The sequence below is a fragment of the Doryrhamphus excisus genome, linkage group LG21 (genome assembly GCF_037039965.1).
Source record: "Doryrhamphus excisus strain RoL-2023G ecotype Guam linkage group LG21, RoL_Dexc_Guam_v1.1, whole genome shotgun sequence".
Lineage (NCBI taxonomy): Eukaryota > Metazoa > Chordata > Actinopteri > Syngnathiformes > Syngnathidae > Doryrhamphus > Doryrhamphus excisus.
The window spans coordinates 323,848-344,286 of NC_136377.1; the positions used below are offsets into that span (position 1 = coordinate 323,848).

A 20,439-nucleotide genomic window follows, 5' to 3' on the forward strand; every position below is an offset into this window, starting at 1 on the left:
GAAATACTTAGAAAGCAACTGGCGGGCCGGATTCAAACACTTGGTGGGCCGCATGTGGCCCCCGGGCCGCAGTTTGCCCACCCCTGATCTAGCATCATCTAGCATCATCTAGCATCATCTAGCATCATCTAGCATCATCTAGCCTTTCCTCTGGCTATCGGCCTCAAACGGCCAGCTGGCCACGAACTAGGATCCATCGGCTATGTCTTCTTTTAGTATCTTAGTCCTTTTGGACGCCATGCAGAAGGAGGCCAGGTGGGAAGTCACCCAGCAAAAGACAGCAACCAGGAAGCACAGGAAGATGCCAAACAGGAAGTCACCACACAATAAGATGTCAAGCAGGAAGCGCAGGAAGATGCCAAACAGGAAGTCACCACACAATAAGATGTCAAGCAGGAAGAGCAGGAAGATGCCAAACAGGAAGTCACCACACAATAAGATGTCAAGCAGGAAGCGCAGGAAGATGCCAAACAGGAAGTCACCACACAATAAGATGCCAAGCTGAAAAAGGCCAGCAGGAAGAGGCCAGGCAGGAAGACGTCGGGAAGGAAGACGCCGGGCAGGAAGACGCCGGGCAGGAAGAGGCCGGGCAGGAAGAGGCCAGGCAGGAAGAGGCCCGGCAGGAAGACGTCGGGAAGGAAGACGCCGGGCAGGAAGACGCCGGGCAGGAAGAGGCCGGGCAGGAAGAGGCCGGGCAGGAAGAGGCCGGGCAGGAAGAGGCCAGGCAGGAAGAGGAGGAAGATGCAGTGGCGTGTATGAAACATGAGAGGGCGTGGCGTTGCCAGCCTCCATGATGTCGTGTCTGCGTCCTGACGTTTAGTCCTGGTGTTCAGGAGGAGCGTGGGCCTGATGAGGAGGAGGGAAACGAGAACACGCTTCAAAGTTGTCAGTCGGACCAAAAAAGAGTTTTTTCATGCATTTTTCATGCTGATTATCTTCCACTTCCTGTCTGAGAAATATTCACACGCGCGCCGTCTTGTTGGACTTCATCGCCGGTCGACGCCCGTCTGCATCTGGGAGGGCTGAATGAAATCCAAACAGACATTAGCATAACGCTGCATATTTATAGAACATGGTGGATGCATATTAATAACCAGATTAATGTATGCAAATGTAAATTATAGATGACTTGTGTTGTTTACGCGTCTTGATTAAATATAGACAAGAAGAAGGAAGACGTGAGCTCATTTTCACGCCACCAAGGGACCTGGTGGACACGCGTGTCTTTTATTGATCACCTCGTCCTGATCGCCTGCGCTTTGCTACGCCGTTAATACGCTACTTCTTTTACCACACGGATCAACACTTTGGGCAGAATAAGTCTTCTACCTGATGGGGGGGGGGGGGTGTTGGTGGGACAGAGCCAACCCCCCTCCTGCCCGTTGGAGGCCAGAAGACACGCACACGCCGATATATTGATTACTTATTATTATTTATCATCCCAGGCCTGGATGAAATCTTGTCATGCCCCCCCCCCCCCCCCCCCGAAGCTAACCACGTGTCCCACGATAAACAGCACAGAACAAAATGCTTTGAACAACTTGTGTCGTATTTCATGGCCCAACTTCTTCATTCATATTCAACACTCATTTTGGGGAGTAGAAAACAACCCCCTCCTTTTTTATCTTCCTCAACGTGTCTTTGAAAAAAGATGTAATATGGAATATGGAGGAATATGATTAATAAAAGTCATCAACTCATCCTGCTTCTACCACAGCCAAGCTAACGGCACGTTCCTGCTACTACTACCATTACTACTCTGCCTGGAAAGCAGTAGACAGCAGTGGGAAGAATTAATAGAAACAATAGAAAACATTGGGAAGAATTAATAGAAACAATAGAAAACATTGGGAAGGAATAAATAGAAACAATAGAAAACATTGGGAAGGAATAAATAGAAACAATAGAAAACATTGGGAAGGAATAAATAGAAACAATAGAAAACATTGGGAAGGAATAAATAGAAACAATAGAAAACATTGGGAAGGAATAAATAGAAACAATAGAAAACATTGGGAAGGAATAAATAGAAACAATAGAAAACATTGGGAAGGAATAAATAGAAACAATAGAAAACATTGGGAAGGAATAAACAGAAACAATAGAAAACATTGGGAAGGAATAAATAGAAACAATAGAAAACATTGGGAAGGAATAAACAGAAACAATAGAAAACATTGGGAAGGAATAAATAGAAACAATAGAAAACATTGGGAAGGAATAAATAGAAACAATAGAAAACATTGGGAAGGAATAAATAGAAACAATAGAAAACATTGAGAAGGAATAAATAGAAACAATAGAAAACATTGGGAAGGAATAAACAGAAACAATAGAAAACATTGGGAAGGAATAAATAGAAACAATAGAAAACATTGGGAAGGAATAAATAGAAACAATAGAAAACATTGAGAAGAATAAATAGAAACAATAGAAAACATTGGGAAGGAATAAATAGACACAATAGAAAACATTGAGAAGAATAAATAGAAACAATAGAAAACATTGGGAAGGAATAAATAGAAACAATAGAAAACATTGGGAAGGAATAAATAGAAACAATAGAAAACATTGAGAAGAATAAATAGAAACAATAGAAAACATTGGGAAGGAATAAATAGAAACAATAGAAAACATTGAGAAGAATAAATAGAAACAATAGAAAACATTGGGAAGGAATAAATAGACACAATAGAAAACATTGAGAAGGAATAAATAGAAACAATAGAAAACATTGGGGAGGAATAAATAGAAACAATAGAAAACATTGGGAAGGAATAAATAGAAACAATAGAAAACATTGGGAAGGAATAAATAGAAACAATAGAAAACATTGGGAAGGAATAAATAGAAACAATAGAAAACATTGGGGAGGAATAAATAGAAACAATAGAAAACATTGGGAAGGAATAAATAGACACAATAGAAAACATTGAGAAGAATAAATAGAAACAATAGAAAACATTGGGAAGGAATAAATAGAAACAATAGAAAACATTGAGAAGAATAAATAGAAACAATAGAAAACATTGGGAAGGAATAAATAGAAACAATAGAAAACATTGGGAAGGAATAAATAGAAACAATAGAAAACATTGAGAAGAATAAATAGACACAATAGAAAACATTGGGAAGGAATAAATAGAAACAATAGAAAACATTGAGAAAAATAAATAGAAACAATAGAAAACATTGGGAAGGAATAAATAGAAACAATAGAAAACATTGAGAAGAATAAATAGACACAATAGAAAACAAATAGAAAGGAATGAACAATAGAAGATCTTGCAGAGTGGAACGTCAACAAATCAAAGATGGCCTCTTCTTCCTCCAGGCGGGGGCGCTGTGCTGCATTTTCCCCCAATACTGCAATACTGTATTGCTGTTAGTTGATTTCAAGGTACAACTGCATTACAAGCAGTACTACACAAAGCAGTAAGGGGGTGTGGTAGTGCTAAATGGTAATGTCATCATGCTACTGTATGTACAGGATGTACTATATGTAGTATATGTAGTCCATGTAGTGTATACCTGAACCACGCTGCAACATGTAGTATCATATTCCCTTTTCCGGAAGTGACTTTCTTCAGGCCGTCCGGCCGGTCATTGGCGTGGACATGAGGTGAAAGTAGCAAGAAATAAGAAGTAGAAAGTAATACTGTAGTTTTCCGCCCAGATGGATGCAAGAGTTGATCTTTTATTAACGAGGGAACTTCCTAACGAGCTTGGGCGTGTTTGAAAGCCTCCATTGACTTGCTAGCTAGCAGCTTATCAAACATTCATGAGATCTGCTGGTTTGCCGACCAAAACAACAAACATCTTCAACTTTGGGATTCTTTGGGGCTTTCAGTGCAGCTCAGGAAGCCCAAAAGCCTCCGAGAATCCAACCATCGCACGCACGTTGGCATATTGCATCACACCTTGCACGTGATCATCATCACGCATCATGATGAGCATAGAACAGGAAGTCGGGAAATATCACAAAACACATGCTAACGCACAATAAATACACGCATGGAAGGGTGTGTACTGCAGTAAATAAACTGTAATACTAGAAGGGAAGAATAAGGTTATTTTAGCAGCATGAAGCTGAAATATTCAAGAAAAACAGACAACGTATCTGGCCTGTAGCCACGCCCATATAAGGAGGTCCGCCTCTCTGTGATGTCACAAAAGATCATTTTTGCCACGCCCTCTGGAAGTGAGCCTTTTGAGCCATCCCAAACTTCTTTCAGGGCTCACTTGGGGAAACCTCATGATGTCATGGTCTGCTGTAGTATTAACATTATTATGTATTATTATGTACTGAAAGTAGTGGTTATACAAGGAAAAAGTTATTATATTATGGGGACAATATGGAAATATTATGGGGAAAAAGTCATGTGAAGTGCAAATGTATGAAAAGTATTTAAAAACAGGATTACTAAACATGAAAATGGAAATAATCTACATGAATGTGAAATATTTGCAAAATGAAGCCAAATAATAAAAACGAGAGTAAAAAGTTGCCAATGAAATGTAAAATATTTATTAAAAAAAGTGAATGAGCTCCGTTAAATGAGCAAAACACAAAAGAGGAGGAGGATCACGCTTGGCCTTTCAGTGCACAGGTTAACCCCCCCCCCACACACACACACACATGGGGGGGGGGGGTAAATCTGGCAGGCAGGAAACAAAAGGCCTCGTTAATGCAGAGACTCACTGGGGCCTTTGATGTGGATCCAAACCACACACACACACACTAACACGCACACACACACACACACACACACTAACACACACACACACACACTCGTAGCGCAAAATACCTTCAACACGTTTTAGCAGAAAAAAAGATGGTAGTTGTAGCAAAGATGCTATTTTGCTACTAAAAGGTCACGCTACACACGTGAATAAAAGGATGCCTTTCTTGGTCTCGTCGCTAACTTTCTGTGCTGATCTTCATTCATTCTTTTAGCTCATGCTAAGCTAAATATGTATATATAAACATTGCGCATTCCATCATTGTAACATATATATGTAGACATAGTATATATTTCACCTTTAATCATGCTAATGTGTTAGCATGAACAAATATAAGAAGTAAAATAACAACTAGAATTGGCCTCTGGGGGAAAAACGGGATCTTATTAACTGTTTGGCGTTAGCTCAAGTGTTAGCATGAGCTAACACCAAACTGGAGCGTGATGCTACGGTCCAAGCATGGGCGCCAATGCTCATCAGAGTCAGAAACGTTTATGGACTCAAGAAGGGAATTATAGTAGGTGTTAGCTTATGGGCATTAGCGCTGAGGAGAACCTCATGGTCATCAGCACATTAGCTCAGAGAGCTAGCCACAAGAGAAGCTGATGCAACTGAGCATTAGCATTAGCTCAAAATCAGAGTCAGGACACGTCAATATTACTGGCTAATATGTTAGCATTTCCAACGGAGGCTAAATCAGAACCAGCATTTTCCATTGGGCACTTGCACTAAATGAGGGGCGAGTTAGCATAATAAGCTAATAAGCTCACAGAAAGAACTTCAAGCAAATTAGTCAATTTGCTCACAAAAACCGATGTGAATGAGTCGCTAACGGGAAGTAGAAGCTACGGTGCTAGCTTTAGCAACAAAAGGGAGCGTGCGCTAATCAGAACCAGAACATTGAGTGTATTGTGGGATTGTTCCACGGTTTAGCGTGAGGTCCAACAGGAACTCATGAATCATCAATGTACTCATGCTAAAGCGTTAGCATTAGCACAGAGAGGAACATAAAGCCAATGCTAATCAGGATACTCTAATATTGATCTCTGGTGAAAATGTGGTCATTGCTAACATGATGCTAACGTGTTAGGAAGCGGATGCTAACGCTAATCCAAACCGCACTGAACCTTTGTGTACGTTTTAGCACGATCATTAGCACTTACTTAGCGCTAACACTTTCACATATGCTTTCACTGAATGCTTCCACTTTGGATGGCAGGAAGAAACGCAACGGGTCGTTTGGCAAGATGCACCAGTTCTCAGGAATGCACACGCACACGCACACGCACACGCACACGCACACGCACACGCAACATAAATGACGGCGTGTGACAAATCAGCAACAAGAAAAACATCACATTGTGTTGGCGCCCTCCAGAGGGGACAAGGGAGTTGGGCGGGGTGGGGCTGGGGGTGGGGGTCTTGCTGGCTTATTAAATGTTGGGTCCACAGTGGTCTCTTTCTAGTGGTGATGGGGGGGGGGGGGTGGGGGGTGAGGGGGGCACAGATGGCAGTGGCCAGCCTGATCTGGAATCAGTTTTTCCACAGCAAAGAGTCTGATGTGGCCCACGGGAGGATGTGGATCCACATGATGGATATCATTCTTTGGCGTGTGTGTGTGTGCGTGTGTGTGTGTGTGTGCGTGTGCGTGTGTGTGCGTGCGCGTGTGTGTGTGATTGTTTCCATGCCTTCCAGTAAAGGATGAAAGATGTGTTGCAGACATTTACACAAACTAATCACACAACAATCCATGGAAACAATAATGCTTGTATATTCATTCATTCATCCATCCATTTTCTACCGCTTATCCTCCCCAGGGTGGGGGCATGCTGGAGCCTATCCCAGCTGTGTTGGGGGAGAGGCGGGGTCCACCCCGGACTGTTGGATGGTTTGTTGGTTGGCCTGGTTGGCATGAAGGAACCGACCAATGACTGAGGGGCAGTGAGTTCGTAAGTCCCGCCCCTAGTGCACATATTCCAACCAATCCCGCGGACGTCGGTCCCTCAAAGGTGTGCACCCAATTTCACGGCTCCTCGTGAAAACACCCTGAAGTGGATGTAACGCTGCTACGTGAGAAATTTCAAGTCACTGTGACTTCTGGCTTTCGATGAGAGCGCCACCATGTGGCGTGTTTGTCCTACAAGTACCAGCCTCGTGGGTGCCACCCTTGAGGAAGAAGGGTTCCGAACGGCAGCCGTTGGCTTGTGCAGGTGTACCTAATGAAGTGACTGTTGCCATCTGGTGCGACACGGAGCAGCCCTTACCTGCCAGGTAGTCATGAAATCGCAATTTCCTCGGCTGCTCCCTCCCGCCCGTGTCTCGGGGCGGACGTCTGGGGTCGGAGGCGCCGGCGCGCTGAGATACCACGCCGCCCCTTTGATGTCGGCGAGGCACCTGGGGGGGGCGATATGGAAGAATTTGTTGATGAGGCTCGGCGTGGCGATTTCACGCTTGATGCTGAGGAAACGCTGCGGCGTGACACGCGTTCGCCGATGTCGATCAGAAGTACGGATCCTTCAGCAGGAGCAGCTGGGAAGGCGGCCATCTTGGAATGCCCCTCTTCAAAATCAGTAAGCCCGTTTTAGAGGGCCTCACGAGTGGCCCGGTGCTCGCCGCTTCATGCTAGCTCATTAGCGCCATGCGTTGGCCCATGGAGGACAATCGCGTGTATTGGCGGACCAGCCAGGACACACAACATCTTGATTGGAGATTTTCACACGTTAGCGAGCTTCCAGCTGATCATGTGACATCATGGCATCATGGCCTCCTTCAGACAGCGACCATAAAAGCTTTGGTGTGTAGAAGCAGGACCAGTGGAAGACAGGACTTCCAGCATGACATCATCAGACCTGAACATGGAAGGCAGGGTGCTCCACTGCTGGGTCGGGTCCCAGAGGGGGGCTGTGGACCCGTGCTGCATGGGTGAACGGCTGGAGATGGATGGGCCGGTGAGCCCTGGTTGTTTTTTCCAGTGACGACATGAAAGCTCTTCTCAGCGAGCAGTGGGTCTCGCTGTGTACCCCCCCCCCCATCTAAACTCTGTCATGTTTGGGACATCAAAAAAATGCTTTTTTTCCATAAAATGACAAGCTTAGCGCCAGGTGGACCTGCCTGGCCCACTCTCATTGTGGGGGCCGCTGTACGTATCAGTGCTACGTATCAGTGCTACGTATCAGTGCTAAGTATCAGTGCTACGTATCAGTGCTACGTATCAGTGCTACGTATCAGTGCTAAGTATCAGTGCTAAGTATCAGTGCTACGTATCAGTCCTAAGTATCAGTGCTACGTATCAGTGCTAAGTATCAGTGCTAAGTATCAGTGCTAAGTATCAGTGCTACGTATCAGTGCTACGTATCAGTGCTACGTATCAGTGCTACGTATCAGTGCTACGTATCAGTGCTACGTATCAGTGCTACGTATCAGTGCTACGTATCAGTGCTAAGTATCAGTGCTACGTATCAGTGCTACGTATCAGTGCTACGTATCAGTGCTACGTATCAGTGCTAAGTATCAGTGCTAAGTATCAGTGCTAAGTATCAGTGCTACGTATCAGTGCTAAGTATCAGTGCTACGTATCAGTGCTAAGTATCAGTGCTAAGTATCAGTGCTACGTATCAGTGCTAAGTATCAGTGCTACGTATCAGTGCTACGTATCAGTGCTACGTATCAGTGCTACGTATCAGTGCTACGGATCAGTGCTACGTATCAGTGCTACGTATCAGTGCTACGTATCAGTGCTACGTATCAGTGCTACGTATCAGTGCTACGTATCAGTGCTACGTATCAGTGCTAAGTATCAGTGCTAAGTATCAGTGCTACGTATCAGTGCTACGTATCAGTGCTACGTATCAGTGCTACGTATCAGTGCTACGTATCAGTGCTAAGTATCAGTGCTAAGTATCAGTGCTACGTATCAGTGCTACGTATCAGTGCTACGTATCAGTGCTACGTATCAGTGCTACGTATCAGTGCTAAGTATCAGTGCTACGTATCAGTGCTAAGTATCAGTGCTAAGTATCAGTGCTACGTATCAGTGCTAGTCAGTAACGTTGGCTAGCATGCTGATGGAAGAAGCGGCGGTTGGTAGGCATTGCATCCGCCGATGCATCCGCCACTGCACCCCCACTTCCCACACGGCAACACAACAGGTGTGTGTGAGAGAGTCATGCCGTGGGTGTGTCAGCGATGTGCAGATAAGCACACACACATCAGGCGAGTGGGAGTCAGACCGCCACCAGGCTGTGACATTGTTTGGCGTCTGATCTAGCGAGGTTGAGACAGGAAGGACGCCGTCGCTCTCTCGCTCCTTCCCAGCACATCAACCGCACGAGACGCTGAGCTAAACAAACAAATCAAGATTTATACGCACTTTATTTCCTCCCCTTGGCTTCCAGTCCGTGGGTTTCCACGTCAAGCCACACAAACGTCACACAAACGTCACACAAACGTCACACAAACGTCACACAAACGTCACACAAACGTCACACAAACGTCACACAAACGTCACACAAACGTCACAGGTATCTCAAATTCAATACAGGAATCCCTCTTTTATCATAATGCATTGCCTCCTTCTTCATAAGTGCAACATTTATGGCACCTGTTAACCACTTTGTTAGCATCATTAGAGCCCTCCAGACATGAAATAACACCCCTATAGTCACCTATTACCCAATATAGTAGACATCATAAAAGAAAACAAGACATGTTTACCACCTTCTTAATACACTTGTAACATGACTAGAGCCCCGTAGACATGACATAACACCCCTATAGTCATCATAAGAGAAAATGAGACTTGGGAAACCCCAAATTGTCCATAGGTATGAATGTGAGTGTGAATGGTTGTTTGTCTATATGTGCCCTGGGACTGGCTGGCCACCAGTCCAGGGTGGACCCCGCCTCTCCCCCAAGACAGCTGGGATAGACTAATAATAATAGATGAGATTTGATGTCATTCTGTAGACATGAGTTATGTGAATGAAGCTGAATTACTCTCCAACATGATACAATCCTATTGTTGCTGTCATGTTTTTTAAAACGGCTTTCATTATTTGACTTTATTAGCGTAACTTGAATTGGAATGATTCACATGAAAATGATTTTATTTCCTTTTGACTTCTCCGTGCTGTGTAGCGTCAAAGCAGGCGTAAATAAAATGATAAAATAAAATAAAAATGACTTGAAAAAGAAGTCCGGTTAGGAAAGGAGGTGACTTGCCACTACTGCCATCTGGTGGCCACGGATGATCACTACACCGCCCACGAGCAACAGCTTCACGACAGCGCAGCAGCAGCAGCACCGCAGACAGTCACTCAGACACAGATAGCGTCCCTCACGTGTCCGGAAAACGCCACGCCGAGTTCAGGGTGCTGATTTGGGGCCGAACACGGGCACTATTTTGTTTCACAAGAAGGCCAGGGCGTTTTTTCAGATACAAAATAGAGCCAGCAATATGACAATCCTAGTTGTTTACGAGAGATGCCTACACTTTTCCGACGTCATAACTTGAGAGCAAATTAGGAGCAAACAGGAAGGGATCCATCTTGCCCTCCATAGCTCCCGTAGCATCTTTGACGGCTGCTTGCCATTGTAGTGATGGTACGCTTGATTCCTTTTACTGACTCGAGTTTTTTATGAGTCACTCACTGAAGTGACTCGAAAACGCAATTCACTCGAGTTTGGTTTCACCGTGGGAATCCACAGTGTTATGCCACAAAGTCAACAAATTCTATTGGTTAAACAATATCGCAATATCACAAGCGAACAGTGCAACAGAAACAAGACGTGGGAAGGAGAGTTGATTTGAGTCAAGGAGCAAATGTTTCGCTGTTTTCCACTGGGTTAATACATTTATACAAATGCAATTAGATTAACATTTGCACAATTAATGCCCCGTTACCCGATTTCCTTTATACTGTAGCTCATATAGGTGAACAAGTTACCAGAGACGTCCCGGTTCAGTAAAAGACTCTCGAGATTTGAACGACTCGGTGAATACTTGACCATCTCTAGCGTATTGCGTGACTTGTAACGTGTGCGACACGGTGCCTCCTCCTTCTCGCCTCCCTTGTTCAGACGTCCACACGCTCCTTCTCGGTCCGGACAAGCAAACCACACCCGAGGTACGGATAGTTCTCCTCTAAAAGTGATTTTATTTGTGGCGTCAATGTGTTACGGTTTAGCATGTGGCTGTGTTGAGCTACTGACGTATGAAGAGCAGCCGTCATGCTCGGCCCTCTGCTAGCTTGGAGGCTAATGACTTTACGGTGCGGTCATTTGGCATGACGGCAGGGTTGAAGGCCAAACGTACCACGCTAAGCCCAATTAGCCGGGAATACCACCCTTTAATTCAGCTCAGGTCACAAACACATATATGTGCTATATGGGAATCGGTGGGGGCGTTTGCCCGCTGTCCACCTTGGTAGCAAGCTAATGCTAACTGTCATCACCTCTATGTATGGCTCAATTGGACTTAAACCGAAACCTTTCTAACCAACATGTCTGTCTTAAACCTCAGTGTCACGTCTTTTATGTAGTGATAAAACACCTCGGCTGCTTTTTTTTTTACGGCGGCGTATTCCTTCACTCAATGATCTTTCGGCTAGCTTCCTGACCCCCACCGAGGCCATCCATCCCTCAGCCATCATCCATCGTGGGTCACTGCTCAGCTGGAGCCTACTTTGGTGGGGTGCACCCTGGACAGGCCAGTCACGTGTCGCTGATTGGATGTCATACAACTTTATTTCAGAACCATCCCTTGAATCCTCAGTGGCATTGCGGGGTATGCTGGAGCCTATCCCAGCTGCCTTTGTCCAGGGGCGGGGTACACCCCCAGAGATCAAGCATAGCTGTCAAGGAGTTCGCCGCCCCTGCCGTAGGGTCTTCACCTTCTGGGCGTACGCTATCAGAGTTGAGCGTCATGTTATCCCGAGGCGCCGTGCTGTTGTAACACGTCTGGGGTAGAACAAAGAGGGGACGTCTTGCTCAACAAACGTCTTTTCACAAACCTGCATGGCTGGGGATACTCCAGGCACGTTTTCCCACAGTGACATCTTTATCCCGGGGTTTCCCGTTCCTTTATGTACTTGTGGTGAGCCACCACATTCCATAGGAAGCCATAACAGACGTGGTCAAACACACAGCGGACGAGATAAGCTGAGGTTCAGAGACACAAAAAGTTACTGACCGCTAACCTTTCCAGTCGGTGGAACCTCACTCCATCCACCTAATGTATTTGTTTTGGGTGGACACGGCAGTGGGATGGGCGGGCGGTGTAATAATATTGTAATAACTATAATTGTAGTAATTGGAATGGCTTGCTTGGTTCCAAATGAAGCCCCAAAGCCAACGTTTACCACACGCAACTCCGCCAGCTCGGCATTGGGTAGGAACCTGTATATGTTCCAAGATTCCATCAAGTCCATCTCAGCTTTGTCATAGGTGAAAAATCTGATTGGTCATTTCAACTTCACTCTTTAATCTTCTTTCTCTTAATATTTGATTCATTTCAACTTTTTATACATTTCCTTGTTGTAATCATCACTATTCAGCCACAAGCTGCAAATGGCCCCCAGGTCGCACTTTGGACACCCCTGCCGTTCCTGTTTAACCGTTCCTGTTCCCAGCCAAGCGCGCCCGTTTAGGCAGCAGGCTAGTCGGGTGTGGTGAATTGCCGCTCCCAAGCAGTGAAGACTGTGTTGTCCTTAGCGTCACGATGCCACGCCCATCTTTGCAGATCATGGCCGTACCTCCGACCTACGTTGACCTGGGAAAGTCTGCCAGGGACGTTTTCACCAAGGGATACGGTGAGCGCCACGCTGTTATCCATCCAAAGCTGATGAGTGTCCCTCAGGATGTTTTAGGACTATATTTAGCAGGTCCCGGTCGTCAGACGCACACTTTGACCCCCTCGCTTGTTGCTGTCGTTTCTCCGCAGGCTTTGGGCTCATCAAGCTGGACTTAAAAACCAAGTCTGAGAATGGCCTGGTAAGACGGCAGCAGTTGTGATGAGATTATCTGCTTCACGCGCGAGCCCAGCAGCCTCCTGCCCTGATAACCGCTCTGCAGGGTGCTCATCAACATTAGCGACATCCCAGCAAGTAGCCCGCCCCGTGTCTCCCGTGCGTAGGCGCTATGCTACGTGACTAGCGTGGTAGCGTGGCGTAGCCTAGCAAGCATGCAAGGAGGCTCACAGGAAACACACGGCACATAAGTATAGTGGCCCAACATGATTTATTTTGGGGGAGGGGTATTTCCTGGCTGCCATCTCATATGAGTGGTGGAACGTCCATAGGATGAGACTTTGGACCTGAGAGTACATTGGTGGAGCTCTAGCAGGACGTCCAGGTAGCACGTAGGGGGGCTCCGAGCGAGAGAGCGGACGGTCAGTGGGGATGTCGGGTCATGCCTTAAAGGGCGGTCCAAATGTAAGAGTGGCCGCTTTTGGAGCTAAATCTTCAACTTGAAGACCCATGTTGCTGTTTCGCTTCCGTGCACAGGAGTTCACCAGCACAGGCTCTGCCAACACCGAGACCAGCAAGGTGGCCGGGTCCCTGGAGACCAAGTACAAGTGGGCGGAGCACGGGCTGACCTTCACGGAGAAGTGGAACACCGACAACACCCTGGGCACCGAGATCACCATCGAAGACCAGGTTGGTGGCCGCTTGAGGACGCAAAACATTTGACGTCTTGCTCCTTCCCAGTCATCTGAAAGCTCCTCTTTGCAGTTGGCCAAGGGCCTGAAGCTGACCTTTGACTCCTCCTTCTCGCCAAACACCGGGTACGGTACGGCTTGAGCAAGAAGCGGGACCCTTGGCGTTGTGTAACCTCCGTGTCCTTTGCCCCGCAGCAAGAAGGGTGGCAAGCTGAAGACGGGCTACAAGTGCGACCACATCAACCTGGGCTGCGACGTCAACTACGACATCAACGGCACGGCCGTGCACGGCGCCGCCGTGGTGGGCTACGAGGGCTGGCTGGCCGGCTACCAGATGACCTTTGAGGCGGGCAGGAACAGGATCACCCAGAGCAACTTTGCCGTGGGATACAAGACGGACGAGTTCCAGCTGCATACAAACGTGTAAGCTAGTTAGCCAGCTGAAAAGCTGTGCTAGGCGCTCGAGCGGCTACGTCGTCCAGCTGATGGGATTTAGCGTACCGAGTGGACACAAGCCAGTTAACGGCACACAGTGGGCGACCGCTCGGCTAAGCCTGTCTGTGACTCCTGGGGTCAGATGGAGTGCATCCGCTTTGCTGTCTCCAATCCTGCTTTGTTTGCTTCGCTCTTGCAGGAACGATGGCACCGAGTTTGGCGGCTCCATCTACCAGAAGGTCAACCAGCAGCTGGAGACTGCCGTCAACCTGGCGTGGACCGCCGGTAACAGCAACACCCGCTTTGGCATCGCCGCCAAGTACCAGATTGACCCCGACGCATCCTTCTCGGTGTGTAAGCTTCACTACGGCTCGCCGCTTTTAGTCTGAGCCAGGGGCGCGTCACAAAGAGCCGAGGGTGGGGGCCTACACGTTAAAATATCGAAAAATACAATTAAACAAAAAACTTAACTAATTAAAAATGTTAAAAGTTAGTTTCAAGGAAATATCAGTTCCCAACTAGAAAAGGGAGGAAAGTAGCTTTTTGTGAAAAAATACACAAAAATACACTCTTTGACGCAAATACACAGCTCGGATATGGCAACTACACAGACCACACTAAAAGGCTGCTTTTACATCCAAATCACTGATTTCCATATCTAACACCATTTTCACATTTGGAACTGAACCGTGTGTACACGCGTGTTCATGAGTTCATGTGTCCCCACGACACATTATACCTGCTATCAAATGCACTTCTGCCTTCATTTTTAATGTATACCTATTCTTTTTTAATATGGCAATGAAAGCAAACAAAACAAAGTTGTCATTTTTGGAAATTGAGTTTGAGGGAAAAAGGGATGATGGGAATGAAGGAAGTCCTACTTTAGACCAGGTTTGATTGACTGTGTCGTCTCTCACAGGCCAAGGTGAACAACTCCAGCCTCATAGGCCTGGGATACACGCAGACCCTTAAACCAGGTGAGACCCCAAATAACCTCAGCATGAGCTTTACCTTCATTCCATCTAGCGAGCAGGAGCCGTGTGAGGAGCATCAATTTACTTGTGGTGGTCCTGGAGGCAACTCCCACAGGAAGCGGGAATCTGTCACTGTGTTCAAATGTTCAAATGTTGAAATGGAAATGAATGAGGGCTAATTAGGTGTCTGGTCCCACGCACGCAGGCATCAAGCTGACCCTCTCCGCTCTCCTCGACGGCAAGAACATCAACGCCGGCGGCCACAAGCTCGGCCTCGGCCTCGAGTTCCAGGCGTAGAGGCCGTTGCTGCCAAACACCACCCCCTCCCGCCCCTCCAGCCCTCCCGACATCCCCCCTCAAATTACATAAATTATAAGGATAATGATTCGCCCCACCCCCCACCATCCCCCACCCCGGATGTGCCACGACAGTGGATGAGTAGTGGTGGCCTAAGTCGGACCGCCACCCACATTTAAAGGACCACGTTTAAGGGAACATTTATGTTTTGGGAAGAAAACAGAAGTATGAAGGGAACAAGTAGCCTCGAGCACGGCCACCCTGGCAGCCAATCACGTGACTAAAGAAAGATTAGAACACGCAGAAGAGCTTCAGAACCAATAAGCATTCCTGCCTCTCACAAGGCAATGAAATCATTTATTTTTGTTCAGCTTGAGAACAACAGAACAAGATGGAAGCAGCTGGAGGTAGCGCGCACACGCACACGCACACACACGCACACACACACACACACACACGCACACTCCCATGTGTACATTCTGTCTCTCGTGTCTTGTTACTTCTAGCAACACTAGTGTATGGGCACCCCGTGTAGTTGAATCCAGCTGTGAAGTCTTATGGAGGCAAAGACGGGGTTAGATAGCTGCGTCCTGTGGATGAGAGTTACTGAATGCGTCCAGGACGTGCTTCGTCTTCCACTCATGTTTTTGTGGGCGTCGTGCGCAGTGTTCATGTGACGCTATTGTCATTTCCTGAAGAAATAAACATCTCCAACCAGTCGCCTTTGTGTACTTTTTATTGTGAGATTCCTGCGTCTAAAAGATACAAATGACAGATAAAATATTATGACTTTTTGTGTTTTTTAGTTTTCTTGTAAAATTCTAATGTAGCTGCCCGGAAAAGGTCCCCATACCGTATTTTATCCACCCTATATTAGACTATCAGTGCCTGAAAAGTAATTATTATAAAGCGATGCTCTTGTGTCACTATGGCAACCACTTCCCATTGACCTCAGTCACGTTCATGTCCATCATAAAGGCTTTGCAACACATTCCTAAGTTGTGTCAGTCAAAACGATCACAGCTTCTGTTTTTCGATATTTATTAGTTACTAAAAAAATGCCCACGGTGGTGACGCATCATAGTTTCGCTTAAACCACGCCCCCTCCCCGCCCCCCGTGCCTGCTGCCAGTAAACATGGCGACGATGAGACGAAGCAGGAAGAACATTTGCGCCCTCTCCCTTCTCATTTACCTCCAGCTTTTGGTCGGCGGCTGCCTGCCGGCTCCGATGAACGCCACTTCGGAAGGTAAAGCCGTGTTCGTGGCGTTTATTGGCGGCTCACGTGATCCGGAAGTTAGCTTGCCAGGGCTAAGCCGCGAGGCTAGCTAGCTAGCTAGCAGGTTATGCTAGCACCAGCAGAGTCTTTTCAGGCTTTGATTGACAGGCCGACAGCTTCCGTCCCAAGTTTCTATTGATGTGACAAACGTGTATTACTTTAAATATATGACATTATTTACAGACAAGACTATGTAGAGTTAATATGTGGCATTAATTAGTTGCATACGATCTTTTCTTCGCTGGGACAACACTCGGAAAGTTTTAATTGATAAACCATCGAAGGTGTTAATTATGCCTGCATCTGTGTATTGACTTACTCAGCTGCAGAGAGCACCAGGCTTTTTATACACACGCAGGGTAGCCAGGTTGTTGAATAACGTGATCACTCCTCCTCAGATGTACTATATGTGCTAACTATCTCCTCTTTAAAAAAAGTAACTTCTTTATGATGTACTTATTTTATTTACCGCTAACTGTGGTTTGTGCATTGGAGCGAGTGTACCTGTTGATTTGTCCTATGAAATATGATGACATCGTTAGGAGCACATCACTGCTACCAGGAGAAGTGGAAAGAGGCGGAGGGAGCCGTGGCCGTGCCCCAGCCAGGTGTACTGTATTCGGGCACACGCTACGAGCAGCCATCATGCCGATCATGTGATTTAAAAAAAAATTCATTGTACGTTCCTTACAATGAATGTTAAAATGTTATCTTGTTCCCCTGGACAATATCTCGTACATGGACTGGTCTTGTGAGACCCCTAATGTCCCCCTAACGTGTATTGCACAGGCGTGTAGGTTGGGAATGGGTTCCTTATGTGGCCTTTCTACAAAGACGATCTGTTCACTCGAGTGTTGATGCTGGCGCTGCCCCGTGTTGATGAATAGCTCCTTTCTCCTGGTGGACGCCTCAACCCCTCCTGGTGTCTTCTCTCTGAGCAACGCTGCCTGGTGCACGGCATTCATTTAGGGAGCACGGGGATGCTGGATCACCTCACATGGTCGTCTGAATGGAGGTTATTCAACGCTCTTGTTTGCCGCATACCAGCCGTTAGCGCCACACACTTAGGTTCCTCGTTAAGGCCATCTAGCATATCAACACAGCAGGGGATGCATGTTTTGTCCCGATACGACTTTTTCTCTTCCGATGATGATAAACTAAGTAGATGATGATCATGTTGGTCTTGGCAAACAGAAAGTATTGGTATTGGTGTTGGTTAGAAAATGATCTCTCCTAAGCATTCTTACATAATTAACACAACAGTGTAAATAGTTTTTGACTTTTGGATTATTTGTGTAGTCTTCCTATTCATTTACCTTTTTTAAAGAGGCCATAGTTAGCACATGTGGTACATCTGTGGAGGATTATGTGGTATTCTCCAACCTGGCAACCCTGTGCAGGTATAAAAGGCCTGGTGCTGACCGTCTCCATATGGACCGCATGTGTCTGCTTGTTGAAGGACTTTTTTTGGAATGTTGCCCATCATTCCCAATCGTTATTTGAAACATGAACACACATTTCCTTCCCTTTTGGGTGGACGTCATGGGAAATGTGGGCAGAGTGTTGGGTTTTGCACCACGAGGTGTCTCATGAGTAGGATGAAGGTTGCATGTGTTAAGATGACGCTAATAACTGTTTCCTACCGCTTTGAAGATGACCCTGCAAAGAAAGCAGACGGGCCTCAAAGTCCTCCCCTGGCCGGCATCAAAGACGGCACTCAACCAGAACCTTTGGCAGCTGAAGTGAACGCAGCATCGAAGGATCCAGCAGGACCCAGCGCCAACGCCTCGGCACCAGTCCAGATCCAGCAAGTCGACATCAACCAAACGGCATCCAGTCAACCCAAGGCGCCCAAAGAGGACCAAAGCAGTCTGGTCATCATCGGTTCCTCTGCCAGCGACCCGAAGCAAACGTCTGAAGGACCTGAGCATGCAGGACCACAGGAGACCAAAGCCACCACATCCAACATCGTGGTCACAACAGACAAACCCAAAGCTGCTAAAATCACGCCGGAGACCAAACCACAAGCAGCCACCACCACCTCCACCCCCACCTTTGTCAAAACCCCCCAACTCACCAAGCCCGCAGTGGAGGACACCACCGCCCTGGACTCTAAATCCTTGGCTACTCAGAACCCAACCGCCGTTCTGCAGGACCTTGAGTTGGAACTCCTGCAGCCTGCCGGCAAAGAAGCCACGGATCAATACGGAGACGACGACGATGACGACGACCAGGACAACTACACCGACAGCGAAGATCTGGAGGCGGAGTACGGTCTGGAAGCCGGCGACGCCACCGCCAAAGACCAGACGGTCATCCGAGTGGAGGCGCCGTACAGGAAGGAAGACCCCAGCTACAAGGGGCCCGCCCTCTACAATGCGGACGACGAGGACTCGCACTTCTTCTTCCATCTGGTCATCCTGGCCTTCCTGGTGGCCATCATCTACATCACCTACCACAACAAGAGGAAGGTTGGTCCTCACACACACTTCCTGTCTGCGTATGATCTGTGCATCCTTTTACTTTGGGGCCGCTGGGGGGCCAGGATGAGCAGGGCCAGGATGAGCAGGGCCAGGATGAGCAGGGCCAGGATGAGCAGGGCCAGGATGAGCAGGGCCAGGTGAAACCAATCCTGGATCAGGATGCGTATGCAGGTTCCTTTAAAGCAGGGGGTCAAACATTCCAATATGACCAATCTGCCGAGCCCAGACAAACACAAACTCTTTGTAGCCATAGATGATGTTGCTGGCCTTTTAGTTGCTGTTTACTTCTGGGGGTGGGCTTCTCCATCCACTGACGTGATAGATGGAGGCTTTATTTCCACCTTCCAGCGGCTGTCCAATAATGCCATCGTAAACATAATCACCTAATGCTAACAGGCTGGTATGACATGGTCACATGTTCTTCACCCACGTCCAGATCTTCCTGCTGGCTCAGAGCCGCCGTTGGAAGGAGAGTCTTTGTTCCCGCAACACGGTGGAATACCACCGCCTGGACCAGAACGTCAACGAGGCCATGCCGTCCCTCAAGATGACCCGCGACTACATCTTTTGAACCATGAGTCCAGACCCCCCCATGCTGGCCTTGTTGGTGGGCATCCATGTTTGTTTGGCATCCTGATGTGTTTTTCTTATTTTCTACAGGTCTGCATTTCTTGGGTTGTTTCATTTCAAGGGGGGGTGTTTTATCTGCTTTTACCCCCCCCCCCTTCTGATCAGCCAACAAATGACACTTTGAGTGTACTCCTGGTAAAAGTCATATTTATGCAGAGTAGAAAAAGAGTTGATTGGAAAGGATGCTGCTACACGCCCCCTACTGGCCACATGCTGCCATGCAGGTCTCCTGGCCGCTCCTCTTTGCTTTATGACTTCGGTGAAGTCCCTGTCAATCATCCACACACCCCCACTCACTCAGTCTTCACCTTGTGTATGAGAGAGAGAGAGAGAGAGAGAGAGAGAGAGAGAGAGAGAGAGAGAGAGAGATGCCTGCCCTGCGGAGCCCCACATGACCACATTACCAACATGAGTACTTTTGGTTGCCTTACCAGCACCCTGCTAGGCCTTCTGCTGTCACGGTACGCTACTCATTCCATACTTGGCACTTTCATATCACGTGTATGATTAGCATCCATACCATCATCCTCCTTTCACAATAAAGCACAAATCAACTGAAGAGCGCTCAGCCTCATGCGTGCACGATGCTTGTTTTGATTTGGGAAAAAAAGCATATATTTCAACTTTCTCAGCCTGTAAAAGTGTTCTCACATTATGAAGGACTTTATGACTTTATTTCCAGAATGACATTATGACTTTATTTCCAGAGTATAACTTTTTCCCAAGCCAATTCTCCAAAAATGACCACTTGATGTAGTTTTTCTCAAAGTATTGTTCTCATGTATTTTGTCCTAATATATTTCAAGCTATTTGATCTTTAAAGGAACCAACGATGCCCATGCTGGCCGTGGTATGGAGTGGTGGACTCCTGTAGAGCAGCTACACACCATAACCCGCACACAACGCTTTCTAGATCTTCCACAATCTGCACCTATTCCAG

General features: G+C 47.0%; 2 protein-coding genes across 2 annotated transcripts; both read left to right on the forward strand.

Moving 5' to 3' along the window:
- The first annotated feature begins 10,722 nt into the window (after positions 1–10,722).
- On the forward strand, positions 10,723–15,827 carry vdac1 (voltage-dependent anion channel 1). The gene is made up of 9 exons (XM_058087895.2): positions 10,723–10,868; positions 12,482–12,551; positions 12,683–12,732; positions 13,245–13,397; positions 13,473–13,525; positions 13,595–13,822; positions 14,034–14,184; positions 14,757–14,814; positions 15,017–15,827. The coding sequence occupies exons 2-9, from the start codon at positions 12,485–12,487 to the stop codon at positions 15,106–15,108; spliced, it is 852 nt and encodes a 283-aa protein (XP_057943878.1). The 5' UTR covers positions 10,723–10,868; positions 12,482–12,484; the 3' UTR covers positions 15,109–15,827.
- Positions 15,828–16,217: 390 nt separating this feature from the next.
- On the forward strand, positions 16,218–20,058 carry lg21h5orf15 (linkage group 21 C5orf15 homolog). The gene is made up of 3 exons (XM_058087107.2): positions 16,218–16,356; positions 18,040–18,857; positions 19,306–20,058. The coding sequence occupies exons 1-3, from the start codon at positions 16,245–16,247 to the stop codon at positions 19,438–19,440; spliced, it is 1,065 nt and encodes a 354-aa protein (XP_057943090.2). The 5' UTR covers positions 16,218–16,244; the 3' UTR covers positions 19,441–20,058.
- Positions 20,059–20,439: the final 381 nt, after the last annotated feature.

What these genes read in the sequence shown, in the direction of transcription:
- lg21h5orf15 (XM_058087107.2), top strand. Translation starts at nt 16,245, where the DNA reads ATGGCGACGATGAGACGAAGCAGGAAGAACATTTGCGCCCTCTCCCTT. An exon ending in GATGAACGCCACTTCGGAAG is followed by an intron (nt 16,357 to 18,039) that starts GTAAAGCCGTGT and finishes ACCGCTTTGAAG; the next exon opens with ATGACCCTGCAAAGAAAGCA. An exon ending in CCTACCACAACAAGAGGAAG is followed by an intron (nt 18,858 to 19,305) that starts GTTGGTCCTCAC and finishes ACCCACGTCCAG; the next exon opens with ATCTTCCTGCTGGCTCAGAG.
- vdac1 (XM_058087895.2), top strand. Translation starts at nt 12,485, where the DNA reads ATGGCCGTACCTCCGACCTACGTTGACCTGGGAAAGTCTGCCAGGGAC. An exon ending in AGATCACCATCGAAGACCAG is followed by an intron (nt 13,398 to 13,472) that starts GTTGGTGGCCGC and finishes TCCTCTTTGCAG; the next exon opens with TTGGCCAAGGGCCTGAAGCT. An exon ending in CACGCAGACCCTTAAACCAG is followed by an intron (nt 14,815 to 15,016) that starts GTGAGACCCCAA and finishes CCACGCACGCAG; the next exon opens with GCATCAAGCTGACCCTCTCC.